We start from the raw sequence: 22,938 nt of genomic DNA on the forward strand, positions 1-22,938 counted from the left end.
GGAGGAAACTGGAGCACCTGGTGAAAACCCGTGCAAATATGGGGAAACATTCAATCTCTATTTAGATAGCGCCCCAGGAGTCTAATCCAGGCCTCCCAAGCATCAGGGCAGTAATTCTACCCCCTTGCGCCACAATGCCAACTCACTTGTGAATTTTAAAATACCGAATTACTTATTTTTACTCTTTTGAATGTGCAGTATAATTCAAGTAATCTATGGTGGTCAAGAGAATTAATCTTTTCCCAGTTATGCAATCATGTCCTCTATATTTATTGCACTCAGGTCTGATTTGGCAAAATCGGTGGGTTCTGAGTGACTATTTTTGTTTGTTTAGCAGCTGAAGCTCCCAGATGCTTTTTCCATTAAAAAGAAAAAAAGCCACAGAGGCTGGATGTTGTGCTGTGCCTGCGGAATATTTCTAGCTGTGTATGAGCAGATTTTTTACTAGCTTTCAGAAACATTGAGTGGTCTAAAATGAATAATTCTAATTCTTTGTCACAGGAGCAAAAGCTTTACAATTGATAGCATGGCATAGCATGAAGTCATTTACTGGTTCAAGTGGTACAGTAACTGCAAAATATTGTTTTACATTTCGCCTAATTCTAAACCTTGATATGTTTAATAACAGTGTGCTGCCACACTGTGTCTTTAAGATTGACAGGTGTGCTGTGATCCATATCCAGAGCTGAACTTCAAGTTGTGTTGACAGTATACAGGTTATTGTCAGTAGAAACTTCGGCTGCAGTTATTTAGCATACACTGTTAAGAATTTCAGTGCTAAACACGAGAGTTAATTATCATATGGTAAAACCAGTAGTAATGTTTGCGGTAACGTTTCAAGGCTGAGGTTTTATTATCAAAAGCAAGTTTTATGCTATCTAGTTCTATCTAGTTTTATGCTTTCGAGAGACTAGTTTAAACTTATTGCATATTGAGTATCAATCCTTAACCTTTCATTAATCCAACTCGTTTTGGTAGAATCCTGGAGCTACATTTTCTTTAAGGTTTGGAAGCATAAGAACTTTAAGAAGGTGTCTTTCTTCAGCCAGATCTCTATGTCGTACATCTATATACAGTATGGCAGGGCTAAGATTTCTTTATCTTAATTTGACATACGGTGAGACTGGGTCAGTATTGTAAGAAATAGCATTTAATAAAAAATAATAAAATCCTTTGAGCTCCAGTAATTTCAGATTACATATAGAGTATATTAACGATTGCATATTAAAAGCGAGTCTGGATTTCATTACAATTAAATAAATCTTTGCACTCTGGGTGTCGTATACTGTAAATGCTATTAACCTTAACCTTAGATATAACGAAAATAAGTACAGTATGAAGAGTCTTGGCATTGGTTAGAAGCTCACAGTGCTGCAGCTGTTCCCTGTCAGGATGAGGGGGGGAAGTTGACTTACAGTTTAGAAATCTGGTTGAGAAGGCGGGTGTCAGTTCTATCTCTTATCAGTCTTCCAAGAGGGACATACAGAAAGCTGTTTCTGTACCAAATCACAGGTTGGAAAAAAAAAAAACACTTGCTGTCTGCCTGACAGCATGCGTCTCTGGGGATAGGTTAACCTCCTGTTGCTTTTTGGAGACGTGTAGTCAAGAATTCTTGAAGGGCTACTCCTCCCTTTATGTAAGCTTTGCCAAAGTACTCATGCCATTTTTTTACAGGTTTAAGGAGTGCCAGGATGTGGTTAGATTCTAGAAACACGTTTATTGCTTTGTCCCTTTTTTCTAATTAACTATTTTCTTTGTCCTCACCTACTACTAGCTAAATAAATTGAGGTTATACAGTCTAGCCTTCTTAAAGGTCCTCCCTAATTCAGTAACGAGGTAGTGTCTCACATGTCCCCCTGATCTGCTGTGAAGTGAGGCTGTCGCTCATTAACCAGGTGGGTGCTGCACATCATTGGTGGGTGAAGGTGGTCTCCTCCTGTATGTCAAATGCTTTGACAACATTCTTAAAGGAAAGTGCTATACTAATGGCAGGGTGTAATCTAACTATTACTCACACTGATTAGAATTTTTTTTCTAATGTGGGTAAAAAGATGTTGACTCTGTGTTGGGAGCGACTGCATTCCTTTCCCTGGTGTGACTAGAACCTGAGCTCTCTTGACCTGATTTACATGGAGATCTACTGTATATTGCTCAATTCTGTGGTGCCAGGAAAAGGTTGATTGGAGGCTTACCGTGCTGCTTTAAAATTATTGCACAGTCCTTATATGTTGCTGCCATTGTGGGACTCCTGTGGTAGAAACTCTGAGGGTGTACTGTACCATTGAGGGGAGTAGGGGTTTTAGAGTGTGGGGACACAGGGGAGGGTTTTGTTGTATCGTTTAGTTCTCGTGTTATTTGGAAAATTTTCAAATGAATTAAACTTTTGTCACAAAAAAGTTTGAAGGACAGTGGTGGGACTGTAAATTAAGGCATGATCAGTAGGAAAAATTCCTGAGATTAAAGAATGTGTAACAGGATAAAGAATCTAGCCCTGGACCCTTATTGTTATCAGGTGCTTTTAAAGGGGGACTGCAAAATTTGTTTTATATTTTGGGATTAGAATTTGCGTTGAAATGGCATTTAAAAACCACAATTAAAGTAAAATGTACACAGTAATGTGTAAAACTTCCAATTTCCATCAAAAAATAGGTTAGACTTACAGATATGCACAGCGCTATGTTCTGTGATTTAGAACGAGGCAAGTAAGTGAGGTGAAGTGGCCCTATTACATCTCAAACAAGCAGGCTTGTGAAGAGATCTTTTTTGATCCAGTAGAAATATTGTTCTAATCTTCGAGGCCATACAGCTTACTTGTTAACTGTGCATGCAGATCACATTGGAACATTTCTGTGGTGAAATGTATTGCAGCAGCAGACCTGTACTCGTATTCGCTTGTCCATTGCATTACCTTAGTCGATACGGAGACTAGTGAGCTGGAAGAGCTGCTTCACTTCGAAATTTGTGGGAACTCTTGCCCTCACCCATGGTGAGACCAGAGGTTTTTGACAATTTGGTGACTATCCAGTACTTTTACAAAGTTCATGATTTTGTGCTTAATTTGGAATTTGTAAAATTTTGCGATTTCATCAATAAATTAATTTTGTTACAGAGTTTAAATAACTGGTCTGAGAAATGGGGACTGCAGTTCTCCTTTAACATATTTAGACTTGCACGACTTATTGTAATAGCAGACTTTTTTGTGCCTTCACTTTCAAATTAGTCATGCTCTTTAAAGCCTAATTCCCCGTACCCATGTGTAAGCTGTTTTGAGTTTGGAACAGACAGCCAAACCATCCATCCATTATCTGAAAGATGCTTGTTCCTGTAAAAGTGACGGTAACCTGAAGCTTATCCTGGAAATCATGCATGCAAGGCGACTATACCCTGGAAGGAATGGCAGTCTGTCAGTGACAAGCCATGTGATATAAAAATATTACATTTTGATTAATGAGGTTTGTGCAGCACTTTGATTTAAAGAAATTTTAATCATATTGCATTTCAAATCTTTTATCCGGAAAGCCCTAAATTCAGAGCTGATACTAGTTTGGGCCCATGATTTCCACTGAGACACACTCGATATTAGTTCCTGTTACAAAAACGATGCAGTTTTTGACATTTTAATGGTGAATACAAAGTCTACACTGTTTTTAGAAGCCGTTGACTTTGACTCTGGGCAGGGAAAGTCTGGCACTGTGGTAGTTTGTTAACATTGCATTTCCAAGACTATGACTATCGGTACACAGTTAAATTTCCACTGCTGTCAGATCAGCACTTTGAACTAATTCTAAAAATAAGTAAATATGGTTCTCAGAGAAATATAAATATCCAGATATTTTTAGACATTTTAAAGAGATCTGGGAATATTGTCAATGTCTCTACTGCCTTTTTATCCGGGCAAAATTGCAGATCCACATGCTTAGTGCATTGCTTTTTTTCTTTGCAGATTTGTGTCAATATTTTCCGTACTCTTCCTCCAAGTGAAAACCCAGACTTCGATCCAGAAGAAGATGAGCCTACCCTTGAAGCTTCATGGCCCCATATACAGGTGGGGACATTTTTTTCTTTTTATTTGTTATGCTCTGCTGTTGTAGTCTTAAGATGAGTTCCATACATTTTACAAAACCACAATAGCAGTGATATTAGTTAGGTGTGGGAGATTTAATAGAATTTTCTAAGATCTAGTAAGCCAAAATGGCTGGAAGTAACAGACTTTATAACACTATGAGAAATATAAATCTACACTTTACAGCTGAATAAATGTTTATAAAATTATATTACAATAAAGTATTAAGTGTTTTTAACTGTTTAGAACCAGCACATCATATAGTATCTCTTATTGAAAGTGTCATGATATAGTGATAGGTCTTTAATAAGTTAAATCAAAGAAGGTATTTGGTATTGGTATGAATATTGTAAACAGAAAATATGAAAAATGGAGAACCATTTTCATACATTTAAACTGCACTTCCCATGACTATCTTACCAATCTTGAAGATTTTGGATTAATTCTAACAATTGGAATTCAGATCTAATCAGTTTTTCATGACAATGTCAAGCAACAATGGCTGACAAAGGAGTGTTTTCTAACCACTTGATCACTACAGGGTCATAGGGGAGCTTTGCAGGGCACACACACTCACATCAGGGCCAAGTGTCCCAGAAGCCAATTAAACTGCCAGTATGTCTTTGGACTGGGAGGAAACCGGAGCAAACAGGGAATGTGTTGGGAATCTAAAAGCATGCAAATGCCACACAGATAGCACTTCAGTTCCAGAATTGAATCCACTGTGCCACCATGCCACCCAAAAAAAACTATTGTGCTTATCATTCATTTTAATCTCATGATTACAAAATTAAATGCTTGACTCCACAGCACAAATATGTATTTTATAGTTGGTTTTCTCTGTGAACAAGTCACATTGTGCAGTTGTCTACATTTAAGTCATTGGTCAGGTATTTCTCCATCCCTCTGTCTTTTTTAGTTTCATTTGCTGCTTCTACATAGCCAGTGGTTACAATACAGATCTCTGTGGCACTCCTCTTATTGTATCACTGATATAATTGTATAATCTTCTAGCTTCTCATTGCAAGAAAGCTCTGCATTGTGTTCACAGTATTTGTATCATCTTCATCTAGTGATCACAGTGCCACTCACTTCTCACTTTATTTTCTGCCTTAAAAGCTTGATTTAAGAATTTGTGTTTCCAGTCCCTTTGAGATTCCTAATTTGTTCTTATGTCAACATCATACAAAGCTTACAGTATAACGTTTTATAATATAAGACTTTTCTATTCTTATACACAGTACCACACAGTAAGTGATATTACTTTGATATGAAGCATTATTGTATACTAATCTGAAGTTTGTTCACTCTGTATGAGTTTTTGGTTATGAACTTGTTTTTCACATTGAATTGAGCTTGTATAGGGAAAGCTGGAATGTACTGTTTTCTGTCCATTACCCAGATCTTAGACTTAAGTATTTCCTATTGTTTGTTGTTTTAGAGTGAATCATTTATGACAAACTCTATCACAAGTGTTCTTGAAGTCCACTATATCATATACTATTACTTCTGTCCCTGTTCACGTCTATCATTTCTAAATATGGGATAACAATCCTCTAGAATCCTGTTGCCAAACGATGATCTTCTAGTAAAATTCTAGTTCTTATGTGCTTTATGTTGTAACCAATAGAAATAAGACTTATTGATCTATAATTATTTGGTATCAGCCTGGATTAGTACAGTATTAGGAATTTTCAATGCATATAACACTCATTGGAGGAGGTATGCTAACAACAGTGCGTGAGTAATATCTGTTTGTGAACTACAAATAGTAGCTTACTATCGGGACATGGAGATTTGTTTATTTTCAGTGCTCCTACTAACTGTAGAATTTCAGCCAATGCTAATGCTATTTTCATGCTTTGTCTTTCCAACTGAGGCCAGTTGTGAATTTCATCCTTGGTAAATGTCCAAGTGATGTATTAAATGAATACATCAGTCATTTCCCTTTCATTGTCTAAAGACTTCCTGTTATTATCTCTGAGATGTTTTATTCATAATTTAATGTCATCTTGCTATTGTAATACTCAAAAATACTCTTTTTATTTTAGACTACATTACAGTATTCTTTTCAGTCTCTTTTGGCTTTTCTAATCTAACTTTTTCTTGTTCTTTGAACTCTTTTTATCAACTTTTTATAATGGGCTTTGTTCCTCCTTAAAGTGGATTATTGCTGTATTTAGGCTACTGATTTCTAGTCTTTGATTTATTTACTCTTAGGCTGAATTTCCTCTGTGCTTCAAGAGGAATATCTTTAATTGATTGTCATCCATTCTCTTCTGATTGCATTTCTATTCTCTCTTTATATAATATTTTATCCTGTATTGCTTTTTTCAACTCTGTCATTTCATTCATAGTCTGATATCCTGAAATCAGAAACTTTTGTTGTGGACTCTACCTGCCAAATTTTAATGTTAATTAATAATAATAGGTGCCATATAATGATCATGGTTCCCTATCGATTCTTTGATCTCTTTACTATTTCTTTACTCTTTTGCTTGAGAAGATTAGCCATTCCCTCTAGCAGGTGCTCTGCTAAACTGGTTAAGAAGGCAGTTGTTTGCTTTTTATACAATTTCAGTTTCATCTGCTGTTTGTCCTAATGGATGTTTTCATGTTGGGGAAAAGTAAAATGAGACTTAGTTGATTTTACACATATTCCTCATCTTATTAGATAAGGTTTGTATTATAAATGTCATCTGCAAGGGATGGTCTACAGCATGCTCCAAATGCTATGCCTTTATTCTGATGATGTCTCTGGTGATGATGAGGTTTTTTTACTCCACATGATTGTACTGTCTCTTCGAATAAATAAATTAAAAAGCCATTGAGTTTTTTAAAACTTCACATTAGTGTTATACTGTTTGATAAACCCTTGCAGTGTCATGTACTATAATCATTGTGAATGGACAGTTGGGAGATAATATTTTTACAGACATTTTAACATAGAATTTTTCAACCATGAGGCTACATCACATGTCATTTCCAACCTTAGACCTGTGAAATCAGCAAGACACAGTCTTGGTACAGCTCTGAGGGGGTAACCATTAGTTATGCTGGGTCAGTGCAAGCTGTCTGCGTTAATGCTGGAACTAAAAAGTATGAAAGAGTAATAAGATGAAATTGTACAGGAATGGATTTGCTTTTAGGACAACCAGCTTTGTCATTTTCCTCAACTTGCAGTTGTAGCTTAAACGAGACTCTTGAAATCCACAATTGCTTTGAGTTTTTCATTCACAATTTTATTTTGCTTTGTTTTTGCAACAAGCTGGTGAACAAATGTAAATTTTCACACATTTTCCTTCATTTCTACACAACATTGTTGCCCTTTGTGCAGGTTTGAAGTCCAAATGAACTGTACTCCTTTATATAACACACAACCAATGTGCTGTGAATATTTTGTTGGCAGACCATTTGCACAGAGCAAATTTAAGCATATTGACTGAGCCTTCATGTTTGTCTTATTGTAATGCTGATGAGATGTAAAAGGATAGCCAAAGGCTTTTAAATTGCAGGCAGAGGGTGGCTGGCAAAAAAAACTATGCCTACTTTTCAAATTTGAAATGTTCACTGATACTGCTTATTTATATACTGTACTTCTGTATGTACCTTGACAGTAAAACAGAAATGGACAGGCAGTTGAAAGATATACGATTTAAGAATTTGAACTAAGATTGTGTAAAATTAATACATACATACATTAATACATAATACAGTAGAGGTTTGGGAGATCACAGACTGTTTATAGAATATTGATGGTAGTTTCAAGATAAATTGCCAATTTGCACAGAGTGTGCAAGGAAATGTGCATTTAGAATATACAGTTTATTACACAAGTACTCTGACCTTCATAGTTTGTTCATAGTGCTTTACTGTATATGCCTCTTGTAATTTCTTTTGTACTAGCTTTAACACACACTGCATTGCTACAACCCATCTCAGCAATTTCAAAGATGGCAACTTTTAATGACAGAAAATTGGCGAGTAGAATCACTCTGAACCATTTATATGCAGTATGTTTTTGACAAAGTCAGGACTTCCGGGAGACTTCTGTACCACTTATATGATCCCCTGTAAGAGTCTTTCTTAGTCAAGAAATGCAAACAAATTTTGAGCAGCGTCAATACATTTGTCTTTATTCATTGACAGGTTGGAATCTGCATATAAAATTGTAGTTCATACTGTATGTAACAAAATACAAGGAGGAGATGCACATTTCTTACTTGCATCTGTCTTAACAAAAAGTGCGAAAACACGTTGTTCAAGAGAAAAATGTTTAGCGAGTACCATTCTTTGTGCAACAAGTAGGAAATGCCTACACATGTATAAAGATGACTGCTTGTGTGTTTGACATTTAAACTAATATAATTAGTAAATAATCAGGCTAGGTAAGCTGTGCACCATTGGTGTAGTGTTTCAGATTTTCAGTTTGCTTAGTTTGTATTTGTAAATACTTAGTGTCAAATTGGTAGGATTTGCATTTTGTAAACATCTTTATAACAGAACCAAGAATAAATATGTGAAATTGTATTTTAATTCATACATATGAATAATAGTTAGGAATTCTGTAAAATGTAATGTTATTATCAGTTCTACTGGTATATTGACACAGATGAAAAGCATCTCCAGTAGATGTCTTGACGTAAAATATTGATAGATCATATACTAGAGATACCTAGAGATTTAGGCAATGTTTTTCATATTATTGCCTCCAATTATGAAGTTTTGTTTTGATGAATAACTTGGTTTAGATTGTTTGCAATGTATCTGATTCGTTCTTTCTTTACAGCTGGTGTATGAGTTTTTCCTGAGATTCCTGGAGAACCCAGATTTTCAGCCAAGCATTGCAAAGCGATACATTGATCAGAAGTTTGTGCTTCAGGTGAGTGCTTTGTCTCTTATATCTTGTTGTTGTTGATGAAACATGGTTCTTGTGCTGGTGTTGAGAGTCAGCATTTAATTAATATTAAATCTAAGGTGGATTTTATCAGGTCATTCTTACTCAAGGCCAGGAGTGTTCCTTTAAGGTAATTTTAGCAGATTTAATAACTGTTCATTAAGTAAAAATGCTTGTATTAAAATGTGCTACAGTATGGTCATTATGTTCATGTATGGACAATAATTTGGCAATTTGGTCTAGTGATTTTGTTTTACGTTTATGTGGTTTTTCAGTACAGTCCTTGAAACAGACACAATAGCAAGTCCCACACGAATCCCTTTCGTCTAGCTATTTACAAGAACATTGTTTGTACCTTTGTACCTTATGTGTTACCTTGTTCCTTAGTGTGTGGGAGAGGTTGTCTTGGAGGTCAGGAAATACAAGATAATAAAATGTTCCTTGTGCAAGGACTTGTTATATGATACATAGATTGAATAGTTTATTTTGCTGTAATATTCACAGTTATGGTTGTGTCCAAACTGTTAGAAATATGTATCTGACTTGTCAAAGAAATCACATCTTTTCTTCAGCAAGAAGAAGCAGAATTTGCAAGTTAGGTATTAATGGACTAATTATCCTACTGGAAATTAGTTGCCTGTCATGGTTTTGAATCAATAGAATCAAATATGAGTGATAGCTGTGGAAATGCCATTAGCAATAAGGGTTACAGATATAAAGACAAAGTGGACTCAGCATGCAATCTGAAATCATTTTCAGCTCTGTGTATAAACCAAGCACAGTTCCTGCTGGCATATGACATTTTGTCCCTTTTTAGAATCTCATGCCCCAGAGAATATTGGCAAATCTGTGAACGGTGAATTCCAATGTTACATTGGCATGAAATTGAAAATATAATATGAACAGAACATTTATGCATACAGAGAGCTTTCCAGTTTCAAAGTAGAAGTATTGGTATCGGCAGTATAGTGGTAAGTTTTAGCCACAATAGTATTGTGATGTCTACTCTCATTGGGTTTCAGTCAGACTTTGGAACAAATAAGAGAACGCGTTTCATTCTAAATTTATAAGGGCATCTTCAGTGCCTATTGAATAAACTACAGCTCTGTTCAACCTTGTAAATGTACTGCGGACTTCTTACAATGTCAGGGTTAATTTTGAAGTGATACAGGGTAATTAATTTCATAACCAACGAAACTGAATCATTGGTTTTTCATGCTGATCTAATTTGAATCTTTAGCAACCATAATTTTGTTAATATGTGGTTACAGGAAAAGAGAAACATACTGTAGATCTTAATGTCGGTTAATGAGAAGTAATAAGATTCTGTAACATGGAGGTGTCTCCTGTACTTTGGTGTAGCTGGCTGATCGTGGTAAACAAAATGGACCAAGGGATGAAACAGCTCTCATTTATTCTGAAGCTGCTTATTTCTAAACAGAGGAAGTGAATCCACAACCGTTTTGGCAGAGCTTTGTGGGTTAAATTCGCCAAGGCCACACGTCTTTGCTTCAGGGCTCACTTCGGTTCTTATTTCAAACTAATAGTCGCAGCAGTAATAATCAGCTTTTTAACAAGTCCCAAAAAAATCACAGAAAGCCCTTTCTCGAAGAGCGTCTCATTGTGGCTTTCCTTTCAGTTCCGCTTTCTCTTTTGATCACTTTTACAGATGTGAGACCTTGTCGGCGTGGTTTGGTATGTTCTCCTTGCTCTGTCATTTTTCTCCTGCTTCTCATGGCATCTCCCTTCGACTCCCTCCAGCCCTCTTGTATCCTCTTTTCTGGCAGAAACATAGGTTAGAAAAAGGAGATCATAGCCGCTCCTCCTCAAGTCCTCTTTGCCAGCAGCTGCGATTGTGTCAGTAGGGGGTTCACCCACATCCTGTTGCAGTAGTGAAATTCAATTTTGTGTTAGATTCTTGGAAGCATGCTTTTCAGGTATTTGTTAGTTTCAGGACATTATGCGACACTTTGGGCTTTTCAGCTTTTTTTATGCCAAGCCTCGCATTAAATAAAAAGATTGGCTGATGCCATCTTTTCCTGTTTGGGACACAAGGTTCAGTTCAAGTCACCATCCCAAGCCTTGAACTTGGGCTCTTGTCACACACCACCGGTGATTCGGTTGTTACATGAGTTGGGGGGAGTGTGTCTGCCCATCCTCAGTCTCCTCTTCCATAGGTGGGCAGGAGGAAATGGGAGGAAATGAAACATACGAACAAAATGTTGGGAGATGTTCGGACCTGGCTGTCTGTGGGACATGGGGGGTGGGTTTGAGATTGCACTGAGCCAAGTTAATCTACCAATTTTTGTCACTCTGCTTTTAGGGTATTGTTTCAGATATTATTTATCCCAGAAACATTTGTGAGACTTATGTTTCTAGGCAGAAACTACTGCAAGGGCTATAACAAAAATTCACATAACAGGGAATCAGCCATTAAAAAAAATGCAAAGTAGAAGGTGATGATACGGTGTCCTGAATTAGACTGATTAAGTACAAGTCATTATTACTTTCTTTAAAAGAGATTTAAAATTTAAATTTAAAGAGAAAAAAAATCTATTTAAAGAGAAATTGTATTTAAATTTTAAGTAGCATTTAAGTCTTAAAGAGAAAGGTATTAAAAAAGCTAGAACAGTTTGGAATAGTTTGCCATGGGTTGTCACAGCCCTTCCACAAGATTTTTGTGATGAAAGGTAATCTGTCGTTGATGTTGTTCTGTTTTAAGGTGTGTATTTTCTTGTCTGGTTATGTCCTGCCAGTGAGATGTTTCAAGTTACTGCTGGGTGTTTATCAAGTGGGACAACCAGTAATCTAAAGAGAACACTCCATAATAGAAAGCCAAACAGTGTAGTGATAATTAAGAAAGTACAGTATGCTTATTCTAAGCAATATAAATAGCCAGGCTTTGTCTGTTAATGCTTTCATGTTAGTTGTTGTACCAATATTTGTAGCAGGAAAATATGGTGTAATTGAATTAATTCTTTAAGTAAGGCAAGGTAAACGTATGGAGAAGCAGAAAAAAGCCTCTTTGTCACAGGATGTTCTAGATATTCACCATGCCCAGCTTCTCACATAAATACTTTCCCTTGCAGGACTTTAGGGAGAATTATCGTCCTGATAAATGACATTCCAGTTTAGATTAATTGCTTTGCCTTCTATGGTTAAAGATATATCCTATAAAAACATACTTATGTATCATTTTCAGGAGAATTCTGTGTATATTCATTAATCATTCTGGGATGTTACCAACAGCAGAATATAGATAGATGGCCATTCTCCATTAAGTTCTATATTTGTACTGTACATACAGTATGTTTTATATAATGCTAAACAAAGGGTAAATACGCCTTTGGCAGAAATGTGTTTGACATTTTTTTCCTGTCTGTGTTTCAGCAGAGAGAGCATGTTTATTGAACAGTGGTCTGACACAAAGAGAACAGTCTGGAATGTTGGCAGGGTTACATCAGAGGTGCAATAACTATTTTTCACTGTGTTCTCATTTACCATGAGCTTTAAATAGTGCTACCTAGTTTGCTCCGGGTTAAAAAGACAAAAAAAAAACTTTGGTTACAAACCTACTGTTTGTATTTCATTTAGGTTTTTAATCTGGTGTTTTCTATTGGGGTCTAATTCTACCAGAACGCATGACTATAACTTACAAAAATACATAATTAAGACTTGTAGGTGCTTTTCTGTACATGAAGAAGTATGGCATATTTGTTTAATAGAGATTTCTGTCTTTTGATGACTGAATTCACTTCAGTTGAAGTCTACTGTAAATCATAACATTGACCTTACGCAGTTCCTTAGTAATCATATGTTTCTATGTTCCTTAGTAATCATACTGTATGTTTTAAAGCTGCTGAATATGACATAAAAAATAGAATATCCCATTTTGCAGAAAATCATGGATCATTTATTTGAGATTATGCTCTTTGCCTCACTTCAAATGTCTTGTTTTTTGGTAAGGGATGTGTGTGATAATTGAAAAAGCCTTCATCTAACTTAGACACTCATGGACAATGAAAAGCTTCTCAATGTAGGTAGAGTAACATTTTCTGTATCCAAAGATGCTGGCTAGCAGCTGGGACCACACATGACTTGTCATCATGATCACAGTTAAGAATTTGTGGAAGTAGGCCTTTAAACTGTGACTTTTTCATGTGATCTCTTGTTGTAAAAAGCTGCTCGTACTTGCATAATATTTAGTGGGTTTAAGGGTAACAAAATATGAAGGAAATAGCTTGTACATACATTGTCAAAGTCAAACTGCAGTACATTATTGTGGACTACTACTGTACAATAAATAAAACACCACAATGCATTTACCATTTATATGGTATCTGTGGCTGGATAGTTTATACGGGATATACACAGTGCCTGGCAAAGTATTCAGACCCTTGCTATGGTGACTCAAGCTGAAGTCTTGTAAGGATAAGAATAAGTTACAGTAAGAGTCAGAAACTAAAAAGAAAAAAATGTTACTCACCCATTCTCCTTGGCAGGTTTGCTTAAGTTGTTTGGGGGCTTGTTTGAAGCAGATTTTCCTCTTAAGATTTACTAGATAGTAACATGGTACTGTCTATGTTCCCATCATTCTTGACAAGCTTCACAGTCCCTGTTGACGAGATCCAAGATATAACATTAATGCTGCCACTACCACGGTTGACCGAAGAGATGGTGTTGACTATCAGAAAGGTCCAAGCTTGTCTCGTCCAGTCACAAACTCTTTTGCCACATGATTACAGTATCACTTTGGAGTTTTGCTGCAAATCCCATGTGGGATGCAAGACATTTTTTTTCAGTTCCATTCAAGACCTCTTTGTGAAGTGAGTGAGATATTGTTGACTGATGGACATTTTCTCGAATCCCAGCCACCGAACTTTGTAGCTCCTTCAAAGTCAACACTGGTCTCTTGGTGGCATCCTTAACTGGTTTCCTCCTTTCCTGGCTGCTCAGTTTGGGGGGGGGGGGCAACCTGATCTAGGCAGTGCCTGGGTGCATTCCACTTAATTTGAAATGTTTGTGCCTTTATACAGCTTTACCCCTTTAAAGATTCTTCTTCTTAATGATTGAACCAGTGTTTGAAATTTACTACCTGAATAAGGGACATTACAAGGAGAGGCCACTCAACTAATTGTGTGGCTTGTTAAGGTAATTTCATGCATTTACATGTAATTTAGGTTTTCCACAGAAAAGTGTTTGAATACTTCATGCAGCCATGGCTTTCCGTTTTTCTTTTAATGAATTAAATTATAATAAAGAATGAATGTTAGATATACTTCTGTGGTTCTTGCTTTGAATGTGTGTAGTACCTGGTGTAACAATTATAAATTCCTACTTCAGAGTGTCATGATTGCAGGCTTTAAAGCATCAAAATGTGAAAACTGTGCAAAGGTCTTAGCAGGATTGTAAAACAATTACAAATGAGAGGAGGCCATTTGGCCAATTTAGCCTATTTGGCAGTTATTAGCTTATTGATTCAAGGACTTAATACAGCCCTTTCTTGAAGAAAGCCAAACTACAGACTTTAATCACATGCCCTGTCAGCTTGAGTAAAGGGTTATCTTATTATCCACTTCCTTGTTGTTTCCACTTGTTTACTTTGTTTTGTGGGGCTCATTATGTCACAATTATGGGTATAGGAATAAAAAATGATAAAAGTTAAAAAAAAAGGTTTCTTAAATTGAAGAAGACAGCAGAGGACATGCTTTTCTAATCAAAGCACCTCTCTTTGTAAGCAATATCTGCAAATTAGGCTTTCTGTCCACAAGTCCCAACAGGCATCTGCTTTTGGCCATTTAGTCCCAGTCTTCACCCATGCCATATTTTGTACCAGTTTTTGCTCTCTTGCTGGGTTAATTCAGTAATATTTCAGTCAGTGTAAGATCAGGTGGCCAAGGAGATTTAAGATATAGTACCATTGTTGTTGGACTATTAACATTATTTTGTTCACTTTTCAATTTTATTGTGGCTGCCATGTCATGTACTGCCAGATTCCTTTTTTTGTAACTGTGACTATAGAAGTTAGCGAGAGCATTGTTTACTTTTTTCTAAAGCTGCTTTATTAAGTAATTATTCTTTGCCCACTGTGCTAACAATTACCTTTATTATACAAACTGCACTCTCTATGCAGCAATAATACAAGATTTATTTCTGCATCAACTGCAGTAGGGAAAAAAGAAGATTTCTAGTAGATTAACTCTTTGGATGGAGTGTTAAAAACTCTACCTGCAACTTTATGCATGTCTTGTAGACTTTAGAATTGTCCTCATTCACCTGTTTGCTAAGATTAGCATTTATGAGCACTACAAGCATCAAAATCTCATCATTGAGACCAGTTATCACAAGCATCCAATGAATATTATTATACTGCTGTTTAGTATCATTTACATTCACCTTTTCTTTTGGAGTAGATTTACCCATTAAGCTCTTAGCTGCCCTAATTATCTAAATTTTCCTTGAGCTGGAATGTCTTAATATTTTTAAGGTCTTTCAAGGCTGATCATTACAAATGTGAGTTTCATTTTGAGTACAGCAGATGTAGGCTTAAAACCTAAAATCAGAATTGACTATTTCATTTATTTAGATTGACCAGTAAATGGCAACCTGCGTGTAATGAAAATCCAAAATTCTACAATACAGTATGTTGTTTTCTTCTTTGCAAAATTACAGTTAATAGAATTTAATTACAGATTAATGTCTTCATGAATTATAATTTTTGACCTTTCTGTTACGATCCCTGCCTCTCGGCAACGAAAGAGGCAGAAGAAGGCGTAGCCTTAGTTCATTAGTCCTCCTATCAGTGTACGCTTTCACCACCACACCTCTGTCTCATCTGGTATTTAAGCATCAGTCTTTCCCTACCCCCTCGCTCAGTATTGGTTTCCATTTCGAGCTACTTAGTTGTGCTACGCCTTCTACCTCCTTGCACTGTTCTGGTTCCGACTTTGGTTTATCCCCTTTTTCTACGTCTTTTGGTACGGCTCGGCTTTGGTTGTTTTCTCCTAGTTTGGTTTTCGGGCTTCCCCTGGACTCTCGGCTCTCTCCTTCGTCGACGGTTTTGGATTACGGTCTGGCTTTGGCTACTCTCTCCCTGTTTGGATCACTGGCTTCCCCTGGACTCTCGTCTCTCTTCTTCGGCTACGGTATTTGGATCACGACTTGTCTCTATCGGCTCCTGCAAGTGGGTTCACTACTTGGTTTCGGTTTCACTGGCCGAATCCGTAACAGAATACTGAGCCCTTTAACATGGACCCAGCGGAGCAAGAGGAATTTCGCTCGGTTTTGGATCAGCACTGGCAAGCTTTACTCCAGTTACAGGCTTCTGTCCAACAGATTTCAGCAAGGCAATGCCGCCTACCAGTAATATTGAAAGTAACGCTGGAGCTGCCCGCTTCGGCTCCGCCCCCACCAGCTTCTACACCTGCTCCTCGACTTCTTCCACTTACACCCCCTGACAGGTTTGACGGCAACCCTACGAAATGTCGGGGCTTCTTGGCACAGTGTGCGCTGGTTTTCAGGCTCCATCCGGTAACCTTTTTTTCTCCTCAAGACAAGATTGCCTTCGTAGTTTCTCTGTTAACTGGCCGTGCTCTGGAATGGGCTACTGCCTTACTAGATCGTGGGGCTCCTGAGGTACAGGACTATGATCTCTTTTTAGAGAAATTTAAGGGGTTTTTTTGTCGTTCCTCAGCTGGACAAGACTCCGCCTACCGCCTCTCATCTATCCGCCAGGGCCACAGGTCTGCACAGGATTATGCCATAGACTTTCAAATAGTAGCAGCAGAGACTCACTGGGATGATGAGGTCCTAATTTTTCTTTTTCTGCAAGGATTATGTGAAGAAATAAAGGATCACCTGGTAACTATGCCACAGTTGGGCAGAACGTTGGAGGAATATTTAATTCCCAATATATAATTTCCCAGGTGTTGGAGTTAGAGTTTAGAATTCGTCAGAGGAATAGAGAAAGATCTCAGACACAGATACTAGAGGTTCCTCGGCCACCACCTACCAACACTCTAGACTCGGAACAACCTATGGAAATTGCCCACGCCCGGTTAACTCCAGAAGAAAGAGAGAGACGCAGCCGCTGTATGTACTGTGGAAAATTAGGACACTTAAAAGCTGACTGCCCTGCTTTATGTTTGTCTTTGAGGCGCCTCCCAACTGCTCAAGATCCTGTGGTGAGTGAGTTAACTCAATCCTCTAAGTTTTCCTCAGGATTTTCTATTATGTCTACATTGTTTTGGGGTAATAAACAGACGCCACTTCTTGCTTTTATTGACTCGGGGGCAGCGGGGAACTTCATCGATGCCTCCTTAGCTCAAGCTTGGAAACTGCCCTTGACCCAAGTGACTCCTCCTCTTCGTGTACAATCTATTGATGGTCCCCCGTGTCTCCAGGACTTATAAGATGGCAAACTGAATTAATAAGATTGCAAATTGGCACCACACATGTGGAAGATATCTGGTTTTATCTCCTCGAGACCCCATCACATCCCCTTGTACTAGGCTTTCCCTGGCTCCAACAGCATGACCCTAACATTTCATGGTCCCGTAGAGAAATTTTAACTTGGGGACCCCAATGTATTGGTAGTTGCTGTTGTCTGCCTGTAAGAGTTGCACTCATGGAAACGCCTCCTTCTGGTGTTCCTACGATACCCCCCCAATATTCTGATCTACAGGAAGCCTTTAATGAGCAAGAGGCCTTGGCTCTCCCACCCCGCCGACCTTATAACTGTGCCATCGACCTTTTGCCAGGAACTATTCCTCCTAAAGGTCGTATATTTCTGCTCTCCAATACGGAATCCGAGGCCCTGAAAGTATATATACAAGATTCTCTGAAGGCTGGAATTATACGCCCATCTACTTCACCTGCTTGTGACAGTTTTTTTTTTGTGGAAAAGAAGGATGGTGGGCTCAGTCCCTGTATTGATTATCGTGGCCTTAATGAGATCACTATTAAAAACCGGTACCCTTTGCCCCTAATTCCGGCAGCACTTGAGTCCGTGCATGGGGCCAAGATCTTCACCAAACTGGATCTACGAGGGGCCTATAATTTAATCCGTATTCGGGAAGGGGATGAGTGGAAGATGGCATTTATGACAACCCATGGACATTATGAATATTTGGTCATGCCTTTTGGTTTGGTAAATGCCCCAGCAGTGTTTCAAACCTTTATTAATGATATTTTTCGTGATCTGCTACAAAGGTTTGTCTTGGTATACCTTGATGACATTCTAATTTTCTCTAATACCTTCCAGGATCATGTTCTCCATGTCAGAGAAGTACTCTCCTGACTCATAAAGAATAAACTTTATGTCAAACTGGAGAAGTGCACTTTTAATGCTTCTAGGATTCACTTTTTAGGTTACATCATCTCTCCAGAAGGGGTAGAAATAGACTCAAGTAAAGTCTCCGCAATTACTGATTGGCCCACACCCAAGAACCTTAAACACATACAATGGTTTCTTGGCTTTGCCAACTTCTATAGAAGGTTTATTAGAAACTTCAGCTCGGTGGTTGCTCCCATAACCTTTTTAACTCGCAAAGAACCCAGACAAGGTAAATGGACCCCTCAAGCAGAAGAGGCATTTCAGCACCAGAAACACCTTTTCACCACTGCCCCATCCTGAAACACCCTGATCCTTCTTTGCCTTTTGTTGTTGTGGTGGACGCTTCTGGCCATGGTGTGGGGCTGTTCTCTCTCAACGTCATGGAGAAAAACAGATTCTTCACCCCTGCGCCTTCTTTTCTAAGAAATTATCCCCTGCACAGATGAACTATGATGTTGGTAACCGTGAGCTTCTGGCTATTAAGTTAGCATTAGAGAAATGGAGGCACTGGCTGGAGGGAGCTCATCATCCATTCTTGATATACACAGATCACAAAAACCTGGAGTATTTACAATCGGCCAAACATCTATGTCCTCGCCAGGCAAGATGGTCCCTCTTTTTCACCAGATTTAATTTCCTTATCACCTACACTCCAGGCTCTAAAAACATCAAAGCTGACGCTCTCTCACGGATCCACGACCCCCCTGAGGCTGAACTGCTTCCTGAACCCATCATCCCTTCTGGTAAATTCCTGGCAGCTGTCAGATGGGACATAGAAGTCGTAGTTAGACGCACCTTGGCTGGGCAAACTGTACCTCCTCAGTGCCCTCAGGACAAGTTATTTGTCTCAACCCCTGTCAGATCTTCTGTCTTACAATGGGGACATGACTCCCGCTTCGCCGGACACCCTGGATTCCAATGTACCTTGGATTTCATCTCTAGGGATTTCTGGTGGCCAACCATGGTTAAAGATGTCAAGGAGTATGTCCAAGCCTGCTCTATGTGTTCCCGAATTAAGTCTTCTCGGATGAGGGCGGCAGGCCCTCTTCAACCCTTACCTATCCCCGACCGTCCTTGGACCCACCTCTCAGTTGATTTCATTACTGACCTTCCACCTAGCCAAGGATACACGACAATCATGGTAGTAGTAGATCGTTTCTCTAAATCCGCCCATTTTATTCCCCTACCTTCCTTGCCTTCAGCTAGGGAACTAGCAAACCTGTTCGTACTGCATATCTTCCGTCTTCATGGTATCCCTAAAGACATTGTTTCCGATAGGGGCCCCCAGTTTATTTCACGATTTTGGAAGGCCTTCTGTAAGTCACTGGGAGCCTCAGTTTTGCTTACTTCTGCTTACCACCCTCAGGCCAATGGTCAAACTGAGCGTATGAATCAAGAACTGCTAACCTACTTACGGGCATATATCTCATCTACCCAAGATAACTGGGTGTCATTGCTTCCATGGGCAGAAAATGCTCATAATTCTTTGTATACTTCTTGACTGGCATGTCACCATTCAAGTGTGCCTTAGGTTATCAGCCTCCTCTTTTCCTGGACTCCCCGCCGGACACAGAAGTTCCTTCTGTTCAGGAGTATATCACTAACCTGCAGGACTTCTGGAAGAAGGCTAAAGCCGCCCTTCTTCACACTGCAGCTCGGCAGAAGACTGTGGCGGATCGGCACCGTCGAACCATACCCAGATTTCGACGTGGACAATTTGTCTGGTTGTCTACCCACAACCTTCCTCTAAAGCAACCTTCTGGCAAGCTTGCTCCCAGGTTCATCGGTCCTTTTCGTGTCCTCACCCAGGTTACCCCTGTAACTTATCGGCTGGCCTTGCCTCCTACCCTCAGGATTCACCCTACATTCCATGTTTCCCTCCTTAAGCCCTTTCGCAGATCCACTCTGTATAAACCGCAACAAAAACCCCCACCACCTCGAGTAATTGATGGACTCCCTGCCTACACCGTAAATAAGATCTTAGATTCCCGATGGTCTCGTGGATCCCTGCAATACCTAGTGGATTGGGAAGGCTACGGTCCAGGGGAGCGGTCGTGGGTATCGGAAAGAGATATACTGGATTCAAACCTGATCCGGGATTTCCATCAGAGTTTCCCTAATCATCCAGCTAGGGCGTCGGGAGCCGCCCGTAGAGAAGGGGGGTAATGTTACGATCCCTGCCTCTCGGCAACGAAAGAGGCAGAAGAAGGCGTAGCCTTAGTTCATTAGTCCACCTATCAGTATACGCTTTCACCACCACACCTCCGTCTCATCTGGTATTTAAGCATCAGTCTTTCCCTACCTCCTCGCTCAGTATTGGTTTCCCTTTCGAGCTACTTAGTTGCGCTACGCCTTCTACCTCCTCGCACTGTTCTGGTTCCGACTTTGGTTTATCCCCTTTTTCTGTGTCTTTTGGATTACGGCTCGGCTTCGGTTGCTTTCTCCTAGTTTGGTTCTCTGGCTTTCCCTGGACTCTCGGCTCTCTCCTTCGTCTACGGTTTTGGATTACGGTCTGGCTTTGGCTACTCTCTCCCTGTTTGGATCACTGGCTTCCCCTGGACTCTCGGCTCTCTCCTTCGGCTACGGTATTTGGATCACGACTTGTCTCTATCGGCTCCCGCAAGTGGGCTCACTACTTGGTTTCGGTTTCACTGGCCGAATCCGTAACACTTTCTGTCTGAATTACTTTTTTAAGTGGATTATTTTTCAAGCACTAAAGCTTACCCCCTTTTTAGTAATGTAACTACTTAATCTCTTTCATTTTATTTTTACTTCTTTTTCTTGTCCTTTTACCTGTATTCGTTGTCCAGTCCCGGTGTAATACCAGAAACAAATTTCTCCCTGACTAATAATTAAACACATGTGGCACCAAGTTCTATTTGAGATTATGTCTTAAAGAAAATTATATTTTCGCTAACTAGGCCTATAGAGAAAAAATTCCAATCTTCTTGAAAATATTGCAAATTGAATAGCAAATCTTGCCATGATAATAATTGGATTTAATTTTAAAAGACTATAGAAATAGACAGGATGTGAAATGCGGCACTGGCTTAATAAGTTTAATAAGAATGTCATAACATGCTTTATCCTTTAATGGCACAAAAATGAAAGGCAACAGGTCTTAAAATCACTGTGCTTGTGTTTCCAGTTAAATCCATCCATTTTCTAACGACAGGGCAGGGTTGCTGGGGATGCCGGAGCCTATCCTAGCCTATCATGTCAATAAATGAGAGAGAGTTTTATGCTGGTTTCACAAGTTCTCTATCTAATCTTGATGATGACTGGAAGTCAGTTTTAAAAATACCCATTAACTGCCAAAATTGCTAGTATTGATCTCACTTGCAAACCAAGTATAGACCAATAAGTCCTTAATTTCATGTAAGGGTTTGGAAATTATAATTTACATTAATTTAAGAACATTAAATTGAGCTAGAAGGTCAGATACATGGACATCAGATTCTAGTAGATAATCAGTGTGGATTTATAAAAAGCAGGGTTTGCTATTTAACCTGTTTAGTGTTCTTTGAAGAAATACCAACAGTAATATAATGATATAGTTAGATTTTCAGAAAGCTTTTGGTAGTATTCTTCATAAAAGATGAATTCTTCGATTGCAGGCTGTTTAAGCATTCAAGTTAATGTACGTATTGAGAGAGGTTAAGGGGGACATGTTCAGAATGAGGTGATATTTGTATGATAATGGAAAGCATCGATATGAGATGATAAAACAGTCAACCAAGTTTTAGTGAAAAGTGAGGGTGACGTTTCGATTGGTGTTTTGTTGTTGCAGCTACTGGAGCTGTTTGACAGTGAGGACCCAAGGGAGAGGGACTTCCTAAAGACTGTCCTGCATCGCATTTATGGGAAGTTCTTGGGGTTAAGAGCATTCATCAGGAAGCAGATTAACAACATATTTTTGCGGTAAGTAAAGGTCTTAAAACTTTATAAAGGATGAAAACTTCAGGTGTCCTCAGGAGTAGGACATTTTATTGTACTTATTTATAATAATATCATGCAGTGTGGTGTTACTTAAGCTGTGTGTCCTTATATATGGTACAGAATAGAATTCCGTCAAATATGGGTTCTGGGTGTTAGATATTGCATGCCAAGTTATCAGTTTAAACAAACACAAATACAAGGAAAATCAGAAATATGATGAGTATTACAATTTAACCCTGGGGTTACCTACATGTATCTGTATCTGGTCTCAGTATTTCTTACTTTGTTAAGAGTTAAAGGCTTTTAAATCCTCTTTCTCAGGTCTCATGTGGTTGACTTTTTTGATCTTTCAGACCTCCTGTGAATGTACGGACATCTACATACTTTATCTGACTGCTTTTTTACATTGCCCTGTGAAGTCAAATCGTTCAATCAATCAATCAATTAATCAAAGTTTATTTATCAAATGCACAACAGTACAGCATAGAGCGGTAGTTGTCAGCAATGAAGTGCTTGTTCTGCAAGCTTGCAAGAAGAGACAGGGCAGAAGTTGATAGAATTAAGGTTACCGAGTAGAATACGATAAATTCTACAATTTACAAGATTTACGCCATGAATAACATAAGGAGATATGGTAGAGATAAGAGGTGTCGGGGAAAGAGAAAAAAAACGCAGGTGCACCTTATCAGTTTCAAGTGCACTGAC

The 22,938-nt window shown here is 38.7% G+C and overlaps 1 protein-coding gene across 1 annotated transcript in view; it reads left to right on the forward strand.

Moving 5' to 3' along the window:
* Positions 1 to 22,938, forward strand: part of ppp2r5a (protein phosphatase 2, regulatory subunit B', alpha isoform) — a 106,124-nt gene that overhangs the window by 60,479 nt on the left and 22,707 nt on the right. The window contains exons 3-5 of the mRNA XM_088625488.1: positions 3,944 to 4,045; positions 8,853 to 8,945; positions 22,085 to 22,215. Coding sequence (XP_088481614.1) covers positions 3,944 to 4,045; positions 8,853 to 8,945; positions 22,085 to 22,215 — 326 coding nt within the window. The remainder of the gene's footprint in view (positions 1 to 3,943; positions 4,046 to 8,852; positions 8,946 to 22,084; positions 22,216 to 22,938) is intronic.

The sequence above is a fragment of the Lepisosteus platostomus genome, chromosome 3, assembly GCF_059453375.1.
Source record: "Lepisosteus platostomus isolate fLepPlt1 chromosome 3, fLepPlt1.hap1, whole genome shotgun sequence".
NCBI lineage: Eukaryota > Metazoa > Chordata > Actinopteri > Semionotiformes > Lepisosteidae > Lepisosteus > Lepisosteus platostomus.